Here is an 18,838-nt window from a genome sequence, read left to right on the forward strand (position 1 = left end):
TGAATTCATGTGAGGAATTCTTTGAAGTAAGGGTGTTTCTGCATATGTGGTGAGACCACAGTGAGGGAGGTTAAGGCTCCCCACCTTTTTTCTTCTTTCTTTCTTTCCAGACACAGGAGATAATCAACAAAGACCAGGCTCCCTTTTAAATCCAATAAGAAACATTTTACAACCTACTCCCTCTCAAGTCTACTATCTGAAGGTTCCTCTGCACAGTAAAACTTGGCCTCCCCACCTCTTTATCTTAACCTAAACATTTCCTTTCAATAGATCCCTGGTCTTAGATAAACTCATCCAATTATCAACCAGATAATTTTTAAATCTACCTATAAGCTGGAAGCCCCCCTCCTTCAAGTTGTCCCACTTTTCTGGATCAAATCAACATATTTCTTAAATGCACTTAGTTGAAGTCATGTCTCCCTAAAATGTATAAAACCAAGCTGCACCCTGATCACCTTGGACACACGTTCTCAGAACCTCCTGAGGGCTGGGTCACATGACATTGTCAATCATATTTGGCTCAGAATAAATATCTTCAAATATTTTGCAGAGTATGACTCTTTTCCTAAACAAGGTCATGATGATTAGGGTCAAAATTCACCGATATGAAGGACGGCCCCATTTTCTTGACTCAGAGAAATAAAGCAAGAGAAAACACACGGAGGAGGAGGAGGAGGAGGAGAACCTGGAGCTCCCGCCTGCCCCTGGGTGAGTCCTGGAGGTGGAAGGAGAGGTACTTGATCCTGAGTTGGCCCCAGCTCCACCTGAAACAGAACCCTGGAGTGCCACTCCCTGAATGCGGCCCAGCTCTACCCAGGTTAGACACTCCCTTGCCCTAGAGCCTGGGTCCTCCCTGGCCCCCGCTACCACTGCTTCCTCAGAGCCCAGGCCCAGTGCACCACATCTGCCTCTGCACAGCTCTGGGAGGGCTGCACCAAGGACAATCTAGTCTCAGAGGGGACTTCCTGGACACAGGCGGGTCCTGACACCCTGAGGGCACAGAGGAGAATGGCCTTCACAGGGACTGCTGTCTTGGGCCTCACAGAAGCGGCCTCTCCAGCGACCAGACTCAGAACCTACCCGGAGGCCCAGGCTGGTGAGGGTGCCCTGGCTGGGCCTTTCATGTGGATGAAGGCAGTTCCCACCTCAGCCAAGGTCCAAAACCCCGAGGAGAATCAAACCTGAAAGAGTGCCTGTCCTCCTTCCCAGAGTGGAAAGGCAGTTCCTGAAACCTCAGTAGAAGAGAAAATGCTGTGAGGGTTCAAGGGACCAAGGACGCCCTTCCCAGGCCAGCAAGGCCAGAGTAGGAGGAAGCTGCACCCACCTCCAGGGAACATGTGAGGTTTTAGAGGCTCAGGCAAGTCAAGGGCAAACGCCCTGCACTCCCCGCAGGGTCATGAGCACTCCCCACCTACTGGAGTTGGGCTCCAGAAGGTCAGGACATTATCCCTGCATCTCCCCTGCCTCCAGGACTCAGGCCTGAGCTCCCAGGTTGGCCAGGAAAAGCTAGTGGTAGCTCTAGCTGGCCATGGACATACAGGCTGGGACATGCAGGCCAACAAAGAGGTGCTGGGCCCTCAGGAGAACTTCTAGACTTCCTAGACACTCCAGAGACACAGAGACATCCAGGCAGGACAGGGAGAGCCTGGAAGCAGCTGTGAGCAAGTGCAGGTGCCCGTCCCAACACACAGAGCTAAGCTCTGCTCAACCTTTTGCTAAGCCAGACCAATCCCAGGGCCCAGAGGTGCAAACAGTGACCCCACTCAGGACTTGGAAGGAGGAGCACAGGAAAAGCCCCACATTGGCCAAAAAAACTGTCAGAAATGTGGCAGTTATTTCATAAGTACATGAATAATAAACCCAAACAATGGAAAACAAAACTAAACAAAGGCAAGTGTGAATGGAAATGTGATGAGTGAGAGCAGGAGACTGTCTCAGTTGGAAGCAAGCATAGCAGTCGCCACTACTTCATTCAATGACGTCAAGATTTATTCAAAAGCATTGGCCTGGGGAGTGTAGGGAACCTAGACCAAAACAAGGAATGGGGCACAACTTGGAGAAAAAGGGGAGAGTCTCAGGGCAGAAATAGAGCCTCAGCCTTAGGAATTATTTATTGTGGCATCAGACCAATGACTACAAGGACATCAGCATGCAAGGGGCGGTGTTAGCCCCCGGGAGTGAGCAGCTGTCTTCAGATGAACTTTCAGGCCACGTCATGCTGGAAGCAGAACTCTCACATGGAGCAGCCAGGGATTCGATTGAGTGTGGTTGGATGTGTGTGCTTAAATAGGAAGAGAAAGTCTAAGGGACAGTGTGTGTGAAGTGAAATGTGAATGTTTTATTTGAACTCCCTGCAGTTCTCCCCCTCCCTGCAGCATCTGGGACCCTCCGCTGTTGAAGACAGTGGTTGATGATGGGGAACAGCAAAGGGGAAGCAAGTGGTCGTTCAAATTACTTTCTCTCCACATTTCAGAGAATGCACTGACTAAGGATTTGGACAATCTCTGACCTATCAATGCAGGGGGTGGCTCTTGGTTAAATCACTTCCTAAAGAGACATCTCCGTGCCCTGCTGGGAGGCCTATGGTGAACCCTGTGATAGACCTGGGGACCAGGACTTGGTGAAGGGGGCATAGGTCTGAGGGAGGAGGTGCACCAGAGCTCCATACCATGCAGGCTGAAACTGGAGTCAGCTGGTCTAGGGCGTCCCACGGGACTAGGTGTGGGTGGTAGAGGGTAGCATTGGGGGAAGGCTGCCTGACAGCGTGAAATGCACAATGGGGTTACTAGGAAAGAAGGGCTGATGCAAGCCATGTGGTTTGCTGGGGGTATCATCAAGGGCTGCTGATACAGGGGTGCTGCCTCCCCTTCTTCTGCAGGTGAAAAAGGCGCATTCTCTCTTCTCATGTCTGAGATGTCTCCATCTTGAGCATGGAACTCCAAGCTGAAGTCATCAATGGAAGGTATGATGTACTGGATCTGCACAGGGGACTGCAGGCCATCTTCTGACCTCAGGACATGCTCAGGGACAATCACAAGGACTGTGTTCTCCAGGGTCAGCTGCAGCACTGTCTCTGGGGCCAAGATGAGGATGACCTCTTCCAGGCTCAACCTCACTTCTGTCCCTTGTTCCAGGACTATCATGAGCTCCTCAGTGCCAGAATCCTGCTGCTTCTGTGGAAAGACAGTCCTCAGTATTCTGCCCTCTAAAAAGGTTGCAAATGATGCTGATGCAGAGGGAGATGCCAGAAGCTTCACCCTTTACAACTTTAAAATACAAACTCCCTCCCAGAATTGGTTCTCATGGAATTCACCTAAATATACATCCACTGGATGTCCCTTGAACCTGAAGATTGTGCAGCACTATCCAATCTTTGCTATGCAAGGACACAGGAACTTACCTGGGGAAGGTCCAGGGACTGGTATGAATTCAGGTGTGGAGCTCCTGAAATTGAGGGTATTTTTGCACCTGCAGAGAGACCACAGTGAGGGAGGTTAAGGCTCTCTTCCAGCAAGAGTCTCTTGCATTTCAGAATGTGACCTTCAGAAATCCACCACCCAGCACTGGCCAGCCTCAGGACACCAGCCCCCAACAGTCAAGCATGACTTTCCACTCATCCTGCAGAAAGCACCCTCTCCATTTATGGTATCATGAGACATGACACTGACTTCCAGGCATGGGAATCTTGAAAAATATTAGGGAAAGTGCCTTACCTGTACTGGGACCCTGCTCCACTTGGCGACGTTTGGGTGGATTCATTTGTGTGGTAGCCAAACTGCAGGACAGAAAGGGACCCATCAATCTTCCACATAGTGACACAAAGTCCAATTCTCACAAGCCCCAAACTTCATTAGTCATCCGGCACACATTGCTGCTGTGGCCCAAAATCACATGCACTTGTGTTCAGCTCCAAATCCTACCTGCATCCAGAAAGTCCTAACACTCATCTCCCACCCTCTCCTTTTCTAGAGGCTTTTCCTATTGGTGCATGTGTGTGATAAGACATGGTGATCACAGGAAACAGTTTGCTTTTTCAGGAGCTCATCCACATGAGAAGGAGGGACATCAAATTTGGCCCGAGGACTTTAGGAGAAGATGCTGATTTTCTGGGTATCTAACCCCTGTGTCTATGCAGTTACAGTGTGAATGGAGTGATAAATGACATGAAATGTTCCATTGTCTAGTGAGCACAAGGAAAAAATTTAGATCATGCCCACAGTTTACCTGTCTCCACACAAGAGGCAACTTCTGTTTACCCAGAGGACAGAGATTAACAATGGGAAGAAACATGAGATGAGCCCCCTGACAGGTTGCAGAAACCCCCCATGCTGGCTGCATCCTGTGGCCTCCACTGTGGGTCTCATATCTCCCCAATGTGTTCTAAATTTATAACATTCAATGTCATGGCAGGCCAGGGTGTCTTCTCTGCCCTAGTTTGGCCCTTTAGCATACATTCACACACACACACACACACACACACACACATACAGTCACACACAGTCACATGTCAACCTCCTGGCAACCCAAAGTAGCCACATACTCCAACATACCTGGTCTCTCCTTCATTGTCATTCTGTGGTTCTGTCTGGGAATCTCTGGGGCTTCTTAAGCGCCGGTAACCATACATGGTAAAAGTTCTCTGGACTTGCTTGTGTCAAAAAAATCTCAATCTTTGGCCTATTTTCTGTAAATCTATATAGTTTGTGCCTTGATCTTTTACTCTACCTGGAGAAAAATTATCAGCCTCTAGCACAGCACAGCCAGAGCATGGAAGAGTGTGCCCTGGCCTGGGACCGGTCAAATGGTGCTTTGGTAGAGTGAGCTCTTGGGGAAATCCTCCAAGGGTCTTATAAGAGGTGGAGCCATGGGATTTGTCAAAGTGGATGAATGTGATTGGCTAGTGGTGCTGATTAAACAACATGAAGGGCCAGCATGGGAGTGGTTTTATCAAAACTCAGTCAATATGAGTGTGACCCGGTCAGAATTAGCCTAATTCAATCAAAATTAATTCAAGATCTCTACTCTGATTCACCATGTAATTGTGACATAAAATAACAGTATTTTAAACTAGCGATATTTACTTTCTATTGTAGTCTGTTCATTAATTTGGTAGGACAGTTATTTTCTGTAAAGTTCATGTGTACGTCGTTTCTTAGTAAACATAAAGGATTGTGTCTAGGAAACTTTAAATATGCCACAATTTGTATATACTCAAGTCCCTTGTATAAAACGGTGTAGAATTTGAATATAACATATTCACATTAATTTATATAATTTAAATGATCTCTAGATTACTTGCAATACCTAATGCAATGCCCAGACGTCACGTCATTTATGTGAACTCAAAAAGAATGTGATGCATGGAAAATTTAAGGTTTCTTTGAAGAAACTTGTGCAAATCTTTTGTGAATATTTTCTTTTCAAGATTAGTTGAATCCATGAAGATGGAACCTATGGATGTGGAGGGCTGACAGTATTTTTAAATAAAAAAAAATACGTTATTTTAAGTGAATTAAGTTTTAAAATGAATCTCCTGGGGAAAGTTATCCAAACAGAAGAAGCGAATGTTATAAGACAGGCTGGGGAAAATACAAAAAGAACCTTTACTTAATTTCTAATATATCATTGTGTATTAATCTGTCTGTTAATTTATTTCTTGCCTGTATCCCCACTGGACTAATTTCAGAATTATAATGCAAGTTTTGCTTTCAATATTACTCATTAATTACAAATCCATCATTTTTATTGGCAAAGTCACCTAAACTTCTTGCAGGTGGCCAGACACCATATGCCTGAACTCAGAATTAGTCATTTTAAGATTAAAAATTATTTGACAACATAAAGAATAATAGATGGTATTGGGGGAAAACAGTAATCCAGTAATCACTAGAACTGAACTAGAAGGAAAATCTGTGAGGGTGCACCATTACTGAGCGTGCCATCTCTAACAGGCCCCTGAGCTCAGGGCTTCATCCTCTCTCTAGAACTTGTATAAATTTGTTTGTGGATTCTCTTTGCATTTAGCTGATAATTTCGTCAGTTTTATTAGGTGAAGTATAGACCCTGTTTCCCTTAAATGTTAAAAAAAAATTGAATCTAATTAGCAAATGCCTTTTGCACTGAAGCTTTCTTCTCCAGTTAGATAAATCATTTAGATGAATAAAAGGAAAACAGGAAGATTCCTTTAATTTTGCCAATGTCTTAAAAGCCTCCAAGGGGAACATTAGTGCCTTTATCCAGAGAACTCTCTGCTTTGGGGATTTTGATAATTTCTGAGGAGAACAGCAGGTAATTAGCTGAATATCAGATGCAGTTATAAAATTGGATTAATTGCCTACATTCTTTCTGGCTGCGGGGTTCAGGTTGAGATATTCAAGAAATAGCCTCTATTGATGATTCTGGAGTATGTATATTTTACAGTCAAGAAAGAGAAAGGCTCCTCATTGTGAGTTTCTGTGTGTCACGTCTAGCTGAAAACCTATGGACTGCAAACCAGTACAAGAATAAAAATATGAGGGACGCGCCAAATAAATATTCTACCTTTATAATCGCTTTGATTATAAACAAAATGTTTTAATAGATAAATTAATAAATTTGCAGCATAAATGTCTCAGGATATATCCTGCAGCACAGAATAATAACTTATTTTTGAAGAAATATTTAAGCAATATGCTTTCATTTGGGGTAGAAACTATTTTTCACAAAAGTGTAGCTTTCCCCTTGCATGTGTAATGAAAATCACTTTTAAATCTGCAGTGCTAGGGTAAAATTAAAGACGTGGCTCTTGCCGTTTTAATAGCAACAATTGAAGGATGCATTAGTGCCCCTCCCTTTCATTGTCTCACTATTTTTCAGTGAATTTGGCACTGTAGGAAAGATGAGCCCCTCACAATGTGGAAACGCAGGGATGCAGAGTGCGGGGTTTCCCTGCAAGGGCCCCTTTCTCGCGAGCTGCGCGACAGTGCGCCGCCGTGCCCCGGCCACATACTCCTTCCTCTGCAGGGTCCCCGTATTCTGTAGATTTTCCTCACAATTCTTCTTGTGTTTCTCCTCATAATCAATCCTGACAGAGGTTGCGAAGAAGGCACATTACGGCCTGCTATGGTTATCAATGAAAATCCCTAAGGAATACGTAGATTTGTAAAATAATTCTTGCTAATATATCCCAACAGACAGTGCGGAAGAAAACACGTAGGAACAGCCCAGAACATTAAGTCTTTAGTGCTGTTTCAGAAAAATATCCGGGAGACGCGCAGGGAATCTCACTCCTCAGCAGGTAGGGCTGTGAACAGCAGCGTTTTCCTTAAGATGGATGCAGCCCCATCTGCCCCAAAGCCAGGGCGGCGCCTCCTCCTCCCTGGCCTGAGGAAGGGAAGTTCCCTTCTTCCTTGGCGATCTGGCCCCGCTTCCGCAAGCAGAATGCGCATGCGCCCCGCACGACCAGAAAGCGAGTTCCATTGCCCTCTGCCGGCTATGCGCTTGCAGCGCGGGACTCTTGGCCTTCACTGTTTAGCGGTTGACCTGCGTCTGAATCGCTGAAATTCCGGTTTTATCAGTACCTTCCTTTTGGAAGATCAAATGCAAATGGAGCACGGTATCTTTTTTCTTTTTCTTTTTTTTTTATGAAAGAGGATGGAAATAAAGAAGCAAAGTCCAAAGACAGTATAAAATAGTCTGTTGATTCCCTGTATGTGGAGGAAAGAGGAGCTCGAATAAGAGAAACATTCTGTGTGATGCTTTAATGCCAGAGATCTGCCACTATGCATTTATCAAATACAGTACAATTTTACAGCACAAATAGTACATCTTAGTGGGTCAGGATTACAGCAAATGACATCTAAAATTTGGAGAACATTACATATTTAATTAAATAGGTTAAAGTATAAATAATGTGAGGCCTGCCAGGACACAGCCTCTACCTGTCCTTCCAGATTGTCATGGGCTTGAATTGATGTCTCCTCATCCTCACACAGGAATTGACATAAACCCTGGCTTTAACGTAAAAACAGTTGGGCAGATTTGTAAACATTATGATGTTTCACTTTCACCCATGAATTAGCCAATTTAATTGGCCTCAGTAAAGTCTATGATTTTGGGATTGTGCAGTTTGGTAAAAGCTCAAAGTCATCTCAGTATATTTCCTAGGACCACTTCTCCTTGATATTTAGATTCAGTACTGAGATTTGTTGAAGCACAATACGTATCCAAGCCCGAGTCAAAGCAGAGGATGCCTGCTGGTCAGAAGATTCATTTTGCTTGTGGAAAAGTCCATTGCATTTGATATAAAAGGGCTTGCATGGTGACTGAGAAGTTAGGGTGTTTTAGTTTGCTGGTGCTTTATCTGCTAGGCTAGATAAAATGCAGATAGAACAATTGTTTAAAAGGAAAAGCTTAAGGATTAGTACTAGATTTCAGTCCTAACTCTTTTTAGGTGCAGATTAAATCATTATTTCTTTGCTATAATAATCCTCTAGAGAGTACCAGATCATAATTTATCTTCATATTTTTAGCTGGTTCCCTAATGAAGTAGGTTCCTTTTTCCATTCTGACACCCAAATACTCTTTTGATTGTGAAACTATAAATGTTATTTACCTCTCCTTGTTTTACTTCCAAGGAAACCAAAATTACGGTATTCTGAAGACTAGAGATATGAATCCCCCTCATCTGACATCCCACTGGGTCCAGATCTGTATTTCACCGTGAATCTTCTGCTGCTAAAACTATACAAGCACCCTCTCTCTAGGCTCACGGACTGTCTTGGAAGAGGCAGGCACATGAGATTGTAAGAGCTAGTTTTGAGGGATGAACTTAGGTCCATGTCAAACTCTCCAAATCAAGGAGGGGTACAAAGATGGTACAGCCGGCAAAACAAGGGACATTTCCTTCTAGACTATAGTGTGTCACTTTTGCATCCACCCCAACCACAAATCATTTTCTGCTTCTCATAGATTTAAAAGAAAATATTTACTGATAAGATAGAGATGCCTTATGACAAAGCCTCTTGGTATAACACTCCCAAGTATAAATTGCGCATATAGTTTCAAATTGTGCTAATGCCATTAGTATACAATGGCAACAGCAATCCTGATGAATCCAGCAAAATTCGCCACCCAGAAATTAAAACTTGACCTCACTGGAAAAGTTGGAGCTGGCCTAGGTATATTGGTGTAAGCTGAGTTCATAGCTAATGAGGAGAGGCATTTCTTAGAGAAAAGTTTTCTGTCAAAAATAGCCCACATAGAAGGAATGTTATTCCAGGAAGATGGAAAAGGATGGGAAGCTGCTTTAAAAAATAATGCAACACTCATCAAATGGATAGGACAAACCAAACAAAACATAAAAACATACTCTCAAACCCGAAGGTGGCAATGAGCACGTTCTGTAACCCAACAGAGGCTCATGTCTATTTCATTACAAACAGAATCTAAGGTGGCTATGAAGCAATGGCCTATACTCATCTGTGCCGAGGCACAATCCAAACACCTGTGGAAAATACACGGCCCCCCAAACATATGGAAAATTTCGGACGGTAAATGTGACCTCAAACATGGTATTCTCAGAGCATAGGCACCAAAGTTAAATGAGGCTCAAAGGTATTCTGTGGTTCAACTGGCAGGCATTGTAAACAATACAGAAATACTCCCCTGGGGAAATAGGTGGACTATTTCAGCTCATGATAACACATGGCGTCCCATCTCCCTTTCAGACTGTGAAAACAGAAAAGGGGAATGGTTATGCCCTCAGTCCACTTAGAAACCTAATTTTCCCCAACTTAGCCCCTAATATCCACTCCCATAGCACAAAACATTTGTTATATGGGAAAGGGCCATTTCTGTGGGAAAGGACAACAAAATGAAAGTATAGAATCATATGACTTCTCCTTTAAAGAACATTGTTTTCTCTCCCAAACACATACCAGTATATAGTGCAATACAAGTGGCGTAAAAAATAGGTGTGTCTACTGTTAACAAATCCTGTTAACAATTTAGATATAGAACACCAGGCATTTGTTGCACTTGATTTATACCCTCGTCAGGATGTTATACCTATGGAGACCAATTGGCCCGAAGTAAACCAAGCTGCACCCTTACTACCTTGGGCACATGTACTGAGGACCTCCTGAGGGCTGTGTCACAGGCCATGGTTAGTTATATTTAACTCAGAATAAATCTCTTCAATATATTGCAAAGTTTGACTGCTTTACTCAACAAGGTACTGGGGATTAGCGTAGAAATACACCAATGTGAAGGACAGCGCCATTTCTCAACTCACAGAAATAAAGGAAGAGAAAACACCTGGAGAAGGAGGAGGAGAAGGGGGAAGGGAACGGGGAGAGGAGGGGGAAGGGAAGGGGAGGGGAGGAGTGGAGGAGGGGCAGGAGTGGAGGAGGGGGAGGAGTGGAGGAGGGGGAGGAGTGGAGGAGGGGGAGGAGTGGAGGAGGGGGAGGAGTGGAGGAGGGGGAGGAGTGGAGGAGGGGGAGGAGAGGAGGAGGAGGAGGAGGAGGAGCAGCTGCTGAGCCTGGAGCTCCCGCCAGCCCCTGGGTGTCCTTGAGGTGGAAGAAGAGGGACTTGGTCCTGAGCCTGCCCCGGATCCACCCGCACCAGAACCCTAGAATCCCAGTTTCTGGATGGGACCCAGTCCCGCCCAGGCCAGACACTCCCTTGACCCGGAGCCTGGGCCCTGCCTGGCCTCTGCTGCCACCTCTCATGACAGAGTCCGGGGCCCCCGCGCCACCTCCGCATCAGCAGGGCTCTGGGAGGGCGGGGCCAAAGATGCCCAATGGGACTTCCCGTCCGTAGGGGGATCCTGACTCCCTAAGGGCGCAGAAAGGCGCCCCCTGCACTGGGGCGGCCATCTTCGCTCTCGCAGAGGAAGGGGCCTCTCCAGCGCCCAGACTCAAAACCTCCCCGGAGGCCCGGGCTGGTGGGGACGCCCTGGCTGGGCCTCTCATGTGGACGAAGGCTGCTTCCGCCCCAGCCGAGATACAAAACTCTGAGGAGAATCAAACCTGAAAAGGTGCCTGTCCTCCTTCCCAGAGGGGAAAGGCAGTTCCTGAAACCTCAGAAGAGAAAACGCTGTGAGGGCTCGGGGGACCAAGGACACTCTTCCCAGGCCAGCAAGGCCAGAGTAGGAGAAAGCTGCACCCACCTCCAGGGAACATGTGAGGTTTTAGAGGGTCAGGCAAGTCAAGGGCAAACGCCCTGTACTCCCCCCGGGGTCATGAGCACTCCCCACCTACCGGGGTTGGGCTCAGGGAGGCCAGGACATTATCCCCGCATCTCCCCTGCCTCCAGGACCCAGGTTGACCAGGAAAAGGTGGTGGTAGCTCTAGCTGGCCATGGATGCACAGGCTGGGACATGCAGGCCAACAAAGAGGTGCTGGGCCCTCAAGGGGACTGCTAGATTTCCTAGACACTCCAGAGACACAGGGACACCCAGGCAGGACAGGGAGAGCCTGGGAGCAGCTGTGAGCAAGCTCAGGTGCCCATCCCAACACACAGAGCCAAGCTCTGTTAAATCACTTGCTAAGCCAGACCAATCCCAGGGCCCAGAGGTGCAAACAGTGACCCCACTCAGGACTTGGAAGGAGGAGCACAGGAAAAGCCCCACATTGGCCAAAAAAACTGTCAGAAATGTGGCAGTTATTTCATAAGTACATGAATAATAAACCCAAACAATGGAAAACAAAACTAAACAAAGGCAAGTGTGAATGGAAACGTGATGAGTGAGAGCAGGAGACTGTCTCAGTTGGAAGCAAGCATAGCAGTCGCCACTACTTCATTCAATGACGTCAAGATTTATTCAAAAGCATTGGCCTGGGGAGTGTAGGGAACCTAGACTAAAACAAGGAATGGGGCACAACTTGGAGAAAAAGGGGAGAGTCTCAGGGCAGAAATAGAGCATCAGCCTTAGGAATTATTTATTGTGGCATCAGACCAATGACTACAAGGACATCAGCATGCAAGGGGCGGTGTTAGCCCTGGGAGTGAGCAGCTGTCTTCAGATGAACTTTCAGGCCACGTCATGCTGGAAGCAGAACTCTCACATGGAGCAGTCAGGGATTCGATTGAGTGTGGTTGGATGTATGTGCTTAAATAGGAAGAGAAAGTCTAAGGGACAGTGTGTGTGAAGTGAAATGTGAATGTTTTATTTGAACTCCCTGCGGTTCTCCCCCTCCCTGCAGCATCTGGAACCCTCTGCTGTTGAAGACAGTGAGTGATGATGGGAAACAGCAAAGGGGAAGCAAGCGGTCCTTGGAATTACTTTCTCTCCACGTTTCAGGGAATGCACTGACTAAGGACTTGGACAGTCTCTGACCTATCAATGCAGGGGGTGACTCTTGGTTAAATCACTTCCTAAAGAGACATCTCTGTGCCCTGCTGGGAGGCCTATGGTGAACCCTGTGGTAGATCTGGGGACCAGGAGTTGGTGAAGGGGGCATAGGGCTGAGGGAGGAGGTGCACAGTAGCTCCATACCATGCAGGCTGAAACTGGAGTTGGCTGGTCTAGGGTGTCCCATGGGACTAGATGTGGGTGGTAGAGGGTAGCGTTGGGGGAAGGCTGCCAGACAGCATGGAATGCACAATGGGGTTACTAGAAGAAAAGGGCTGATCCCAGCTATGTGGTTTGCTGGGGATATCATCAAGGGCTGGTGATATAGGGGTGCTGCCTCCCCTTCTTCTGCAGGTGAAAGAGGCACATTCTCTCCTTTCATGTCTGAGATGTCTCCATCTTGAGCATGGCACTCCAAGCTGAAGTCATCAATGGAAGGCATAATGTACTGGATCTGCACAGGGGACTGCAGGCCATCTTGTGACCTCAGGATATGCCAGGAACAATCACAAGGACTGTGTTCTCCACGGTCAGCTGCAGCGCTGTCTCTGAGGCCAAGATGAGGATGACCTCTTCCAGGCTCAACCTCACTTCTGTCCCTTGTTCTAGGACTATGATGAGCTCCTCATTGCTGGAATTCTGCTGCTCCCGTGAAAAGATGGCCGTCAGTATTCTCCAAAAAGGCTGCAAATGATGCTGATGCAGAGAGAGTTGCCAGGAGCTTCACCCTCTACAAGTTCAAAATACACTCCCTCCCAGAATTGACTCTCATGCTGACCCACCTAAATGTACATCCACTGGATGTCTCTTGAGCCTGAAGAGTGTGCAGCACTGTCCAATCTTTGCCATGCAAGGACATACGAACTTACCTGGGGAGGTTTCTGGGACGGGCATGAATTCTGGTGTGGAGCTCGTGGAATTGAGGGTGTTTTCCAATCTTTGCCATGCAATGACATAATAACTTACCTGGGGAGGTTCCAGGGACTGGCCTGAATTCAGTGTGGAGCTCCTGGAATCGAGGGTGTTTTTGCACCTGCAGAGAGATCACAGTGAGGGAGGTTAAGGCTCTTCCAGCAAGAGTCTCTTGGATTTCAGAATATGACCTTCAGAAATCCACAACCCAGCACAGGCCAGCCTCAGGACACCAGCCCCCATCAATCAAGCATGACTTTCCACTCATCCTGCAGAAAGCACCCTCTCCTTTTATAAGATTGTGAGACATGACACTGACCTCCAGGCAGGGAGATCTTAAGAAATATCAGGGAAAGTGCCTTACCTATATTGGTACCCTGCTCCACTGGGTGACGTTTGGGTGGATTCATTTGTGTGGTAGCCAAGCTGCAGGACAGAAAGGGATCCATTAGTCTTCCATACAGAGTCTAATTCTCACAAGCCCAAAACTCCATTTATCATCCAGCACACATTCTTTCTGTGTCCCTCAGTCAAGTGCACTTGTGTTGGGCTCCAAATCCTACCTGCATCCAGTAAGTCCTAATGCTCATCTCCCACCCTCAACTTTTCTAATGGCTTTTCCTATCGGTGAATGTGTGTGATAAGGGATGGTGACCACAGGAATCAGTTTGCTTTCTCAGGAGCTCATCCACCTGAGAAGGGACATCTAATTTGGTCTGAGGACTTTCAGGGAAGACGTTGTTATTTCAGGTATCTGAGCACCGTGTCTGTGCAGTTACAGTGTGAATGGAGTGAGAGATGATGGGAAATGTTTCATTTTCTAATGAGCACAGGGAAGAAATTTAGATCATGCCCACAGTTTACCTGTCTCCGCACAAGAGGTGACTTTCATTTAGAGAGGGAACATAGATGGACAGTGGGAGGAAACCTGAGACGAGCCCCCTGACAGGTCCAGAAACCCCCCATGCTGGCAGGATCCTATGGCCTCCACTGTGGTGGGGGGGGGGTCTCATGTCTCCGGCAGGTGTTCTAAATTTATAACGTTCAATGTCATGGCAGGCCAGGGTGCCTTCTCTGCCCTAGTTTGACCCTTTATCACGCATTCACACCACACACACAGAAATGCACACAGTCACACACAGTAACATGGCAACCTCCTGGCAACCCAAGGTAGACACACACTAACATACCTGCTCTCTCCTTCATTGTCATTCTGCAATTCTGTCCAGGAATCACTAAGGCTTCTTTGGCGCCAGTAACCATACATAGTAAAGGTTCTCTAGACTCACTTGTATCAGAAAATTTCAATCTTCATCTTATTTTCTTATAAATCTATACAGTCTATGACTAGATCTTTTACTTTTCCTGAAGAAGATGATCAGCTCAGCACAGCCAGAACATGGAATAGTGTGCCCTGGCCTGGGACAGGTCGAATGACGCTATGGTAGAATGAAATCTTGGGCAAATCCCAAAAGTTTTATAATAGATAGAGCTGTGGGATTTGTCAGAATGGATGAACGCGATTGGCTAGTGCTGCTGATTAAGCAGTAGGAGGGACCTGCATGGGGGTGGTTTTATCAAAACTCAATTGATATGGGTGTGCCCCTGTTAGAATTAGCCTAATCTAATCAAAATCAATCTAATGTAACCTCTACTCTGATTCACCATAGAAATGTGATACAAAATATCAGCATTTAAAAATAGTGCTATTTACATTCTATTGTATACTATTCATTAATTAGGAAAGACGATTATTTTCTGTAAGTTTCATGTGCATAATCATTTCTGGGTAAACATAAAGGATTGGTTCTAGGAAACTTTGAAGGTAACAAAATTTGTGGATGCTCCAGTTCCTTGTATAAAGTGGTAGAGAATTTAGATGTAACTTACTCATATTAATTCATATAGCTTAAATTATCTCTAGATTACTTATAATACCTAATACAATGCCCAGAACTTACATTACTTACGTGTTCTCAACAAAGAATTTGGGGAAGGGAAAATTCAAATTTTTTTGTGTGGGGGGGGTGGAAATTGTGTAAATATTTTCTGAATATTTTCTATTCAAGTTTAGATGAATCCATGGAGCTGGAACCCATGGATGTGGAGGGCTGAGAGTATTTTTTTTTTTTTTGAAATGGAGTCTCACTCTGTCTCCCAGGCAGGAATGCAGTAGTACGATCTCGGCTCACTGCAAGCTCCACCCCCTGGGTTCAAGTGATTTTCCTGCCTCAGAGTACCGAGTAGCTGTGATTACAGGCATGTGCCACCACGCTTGTCTAATTTTTGTATTTTTAGTAGAGACGGGGTTTCACCATGCTGGCCAGGCTGGTCTCAAACTCCTGACCTCAAGTGATCCATCCACCTCGGCCTCCCAAAGTGCTGGGATTACAGACGTGAGCCACCGCTTCTGGTGACAGTATTTTTAAATAATAAAATAATATGTATTTTAAGTGAATTAACTTTTAAAATGAATCTCCTGGGGAAAGTTATCCAAGCGTAATAGGCTCATATCATAAGATGAGCTGGGAAAAATACCAAATGGACCTTTACTTAATTTCTAATATATCACTATGTGCTAATCTGTCTGTTGGCTTATTTCTTGCCTGTATCCCCCACTGGAATGATTTCAGAATTATAATGCAAGTTTCCCTTTCAACATTACTTATTAATTAAAAATCCATGATTTCCATGGACAAAGTCACCTAAACTTCCATCAGGAGGCCAGACACCAAATGCCCAAACTCAGAATTAATCATTTTATGATTAAAAATTATTTGACAACATAAAAAAGGTTGGATGGTACTGGGGAGAAAAGATGACCAGTAAATACCAAAATTGAACAAAATGGAAATTCTGTGAGGCTGCACCATTACTGAATGTGCCGTCACTAACAGGCCCTTGAGCTCAGGATGTCATTCTCTCCCTAGAAATTGTAGAAATTTGTTTGTAGATTCTTTCCATTTAGCTGATATCCTCATCAGTCTTATTAGGTGAAGTATAGACCCTGTTTCCCTTCGATGCTCTTAAAAATAAATCTAATTACAAAATGTATTTTTCAGAACCTTCCTCTGTAGTAAGAAATCATTTAGATAAGAAAAACAGGATGATTCCTTTAATTCTGCTAACGTCTTAAAAGCGCCCACTGCGGACCTTAGTGTGTTTATTCAGAGGTCTCTCTGCTTTGTGGATTTTGGTCTTTTCTGAGGAGAACAGCAGATACTTTGCTGAAGATCAGATGTAGTCTGTTTGTTTGTTTGTTTTTCAGACGGATTTGTGCTCTGTTGCCCAGGCTGGAGTGAGGTGGTGCAGTCTGGCTCACTACAACCTCTGCCTCCCAGGTTCAAGCGATTCTCCTGCCTCAGCCTCTCGAGTAGCTGGGATTAGAGGTGTGCACCACCATGGCCGGCTACTTTTTGTATTTTGGTTAGAGACGGGGTTCCACCATGTTGGCCAGGCTGGTCTCAAACTCCTGACCTCAAGTAATCTGCCCATGTCTGCCTCACAAAATGTTGGGATTACCAGCATGAGTCATGGTGCCCAACCAGATGTAGTTTTAAAGTTGGGTTACTTGGCCGGGCACGGTGGCTCATGCCTATAATCCCAGCACTTTGGGAGGCCGAGGCAGGCGGATCAGGAGGTCAGGAGTTTGAGACCAGCCTGGCCAACATAGTGAAACCCCATCTCAACTAAAAATACAAAAAAATTAGCTGGGCGTGGTGGCGGGCACCTGTAATCCCAGCTACTCGGGAGGCTGAGACAGTAGAATAGCTTGAACCCGGGAGGCGGAGGTTGCAGTGAGCGAAGATCACGACATTGCACTCCAGCCTGGTGACAGTGCGAGACTGTGTTTAAAAAAAAAAAAAAAAAAATTGGGTTACTTCTCTACATTCTCTCGGTTGTAGGGATCAGGTTGAGATATTCAAGAAACAGCTTACACTGAGGGTTCTGGAGTATGCATATTTTATGGTCAAGAAAGAGGCCCCTCATTGTGAGTTTCTGTGTGTCAATTCTAACTGAAAACCTAGTAGAAGAATAAAAGTATGAGGGACTTGCCAAATAGTCTACCTTTATAATCACTTTGGCTATAAACAAAATGTGTTTTAACCAATAAATTAATAAAGTTATAGCTTAAAAATCTCAGGATATATCCTGCAACACAGAATAATGACTTATTTTTGAAGAAATATTTAAGCAATATATTTTCATTTGGGGTCCAAACTGTTGTCCACAAGTGTACCTCTTCCCCTTGCCTTTGTAATTAAAACCATTTTTTACATCTGCAGTGCTGTGATGAAAAGAAAGATGTGGTTCTGAATGCTTTATCGTCAACAACTGAATGTTGAATTAACGTCCCTGTCTTTCATTGTCTATTTTTCAGCGACTTTAGCACTGTAGGAAAGATGAGCCCCTCACAATGTGGAAATGCACGGAGGCAGAGCGCGGGTTTCCCTGCAAGGGCCCCTTTCCCACGGGCTGCACTGAAATTGTGCGGCCCTGCCCTGACCCGACCCCTTCCTCTGCAGGGTCCCCGTATTCTGTAGATTTTCCTCACAATTCTTCTTGTTTCTCCTCACAATCAATCCTCAATGAGGTCACAGGGAGGACATGTTACAGCCTGCTTCTATTATCTATCAGAAAGCCCTCCCTAACCCCAAATTTATACATTTGTAAAATAATGCTAAAATATCCCAACAGAAAATACAGAATAAAACACGTAGCAACAGCCCTGAAAATGAAGTCTTTATGGCTGTTTCAGAAAAATATCCGGGATACTCTGCAGCGAATCTCCCTTCTCAGCAGTTAGGGCTTCGGACAGGAAGTTTTCCTCCTGATGGACATCGCCTTAGTTGCCCCAAAGCCAGGGCGGCGCCTCCTCCCTGACCAGACGAAAGGAAACTCACGTACTTCCCGGCGACCCAGCCCTTCCGCAGGCAGAACGCGCATGCGCCCCGCAGGGCGGGGCGGCGTGTTCCCGCGCCCTCTGCCGGCCATGGGGGTTGCAGCGCAGGAGGCTTGGCTTTTACTGCTTAGCGATGGACCTAAGTCTCTGAATGGCTGAAATTCTGGTTTAGATTATTCAGTACCTCTCTTTTGGAGGATCAAATGAAAATAGAGCACGGTATCATTTGCTTTGATGGAAGATAATTGAAATAAAGAAGCAACGTCCAAGGACCATATACAAAAGGCGATTGATTCCCTGTATGTGGACGGAAGAGGAGCTTGAATAAGAGAAGGGTTCTGTGATACTTTAATGATGGAAACCTGCTGCTATGCATTTGTCAAATCCCATACAATTTTACCGCATAAATAGTACATCTTAATGTGGCTCAGGACTACAGCTTATGTCATATACGATTTGGGGGAAAATTACTATTTAATTAAATAGGTTAAACTGTGAACAGTAATGTGAGCCCTGCCTGGACCAGATGGCCTGCCAAGCAGATGGCCATCCTCATCCTCACACAGTACTTGACAAAAACCCTGGCTTCAGTGTAGAATCACTTGTGGAGAATTTTTAGAATGTACCACTTTCACCCATGAATTAGCCCATTTAATTGGCCTCAGTAAGTCCATGGTTTCAGGATTTTG

General features: G+C 45.6%; 1 protein-coding gene and 1 pseudogene across 1 annotated transcript; both read right to left on the reverse strand.

Moving 5' to 3' along the window:
- Window positions 1-1,967: 1,967 nt before the first annotated feature.
- LOC129524374 (proline-rich protein 23D1) lies at window positions 1,968-7,529 on the reverse strand. Its single transcript, XM_055349763.2, has 4 exons — window positions 4,551-7,529; window positions 3,714-3,775; window positions 3,401-3,468; window positions 1,968-3,173 (listed from the first exon to the last, which is right to left on the reverse strand). The coding sequence occupies exons 1-4, from the start codon at window positions 4,625-4,627 to the stop codon at window positions 2,541-2,543; spliced, it is 840 nt and encodes a 279-aa protein (XP_055205738.2). The 5' UTR covers window positions 4,628-7,529; the 3' UTR covers window positions 1,968-2,540.
- Window positions 7,530-11,815: 4,286 nt separating this feature from the next.
- Window positions 11,816-18,241, reverse strand: LOC129524283 (proline-rich protein 23D1-like; annotated as a pseudogene).
- Between the last annotated feature and the right edge of the window lie 597 nt (window positions 18,242-18,838).

This window comes from Gorilla gorilla, chromosome 7 (assembly GCF_029281585.2).
Source record: "Gorilla gorilla gorilla isolate KB3781 chromosome 7, NHGRI_mGorGor1-v2.1_pri, whole genome shotgun sequence".
Taxonomy (NCBI): Eukaryota; Metazoa; Chordata; class Mammalia; order Primates; family Hominidae; genus Gorilla; species Gorilla gorilla.

What these genes read in the sequence shown, in the direction of transcription:
- LOC129524374 (XM_055349763.2), bottom strand. Translation starts at nt 4,627, where the DNA reads ATGTATGGTTACCGGCGCTTAAGAAGCCCCAGAGATTCCCAGACAGAA. An exon ending in GACAATGAAGGAGAGACCAG is followed by an intron (nt 3,776 to 4,550) that starts GTATGTTGGAGT and finishes TCTGTCCTGCAG; the next exon opens with TTTGGCTACCACACAAATGA. An exon ending in AGTCCCTGGACCTTCCCCAG is followed by an intron (nt 3,174 to 3,400) that starts GTAAGTTCCTGT and finishes GTCTTTCCACAG; the next exon opens with AAGCAGCAGGATTCTGGCAC.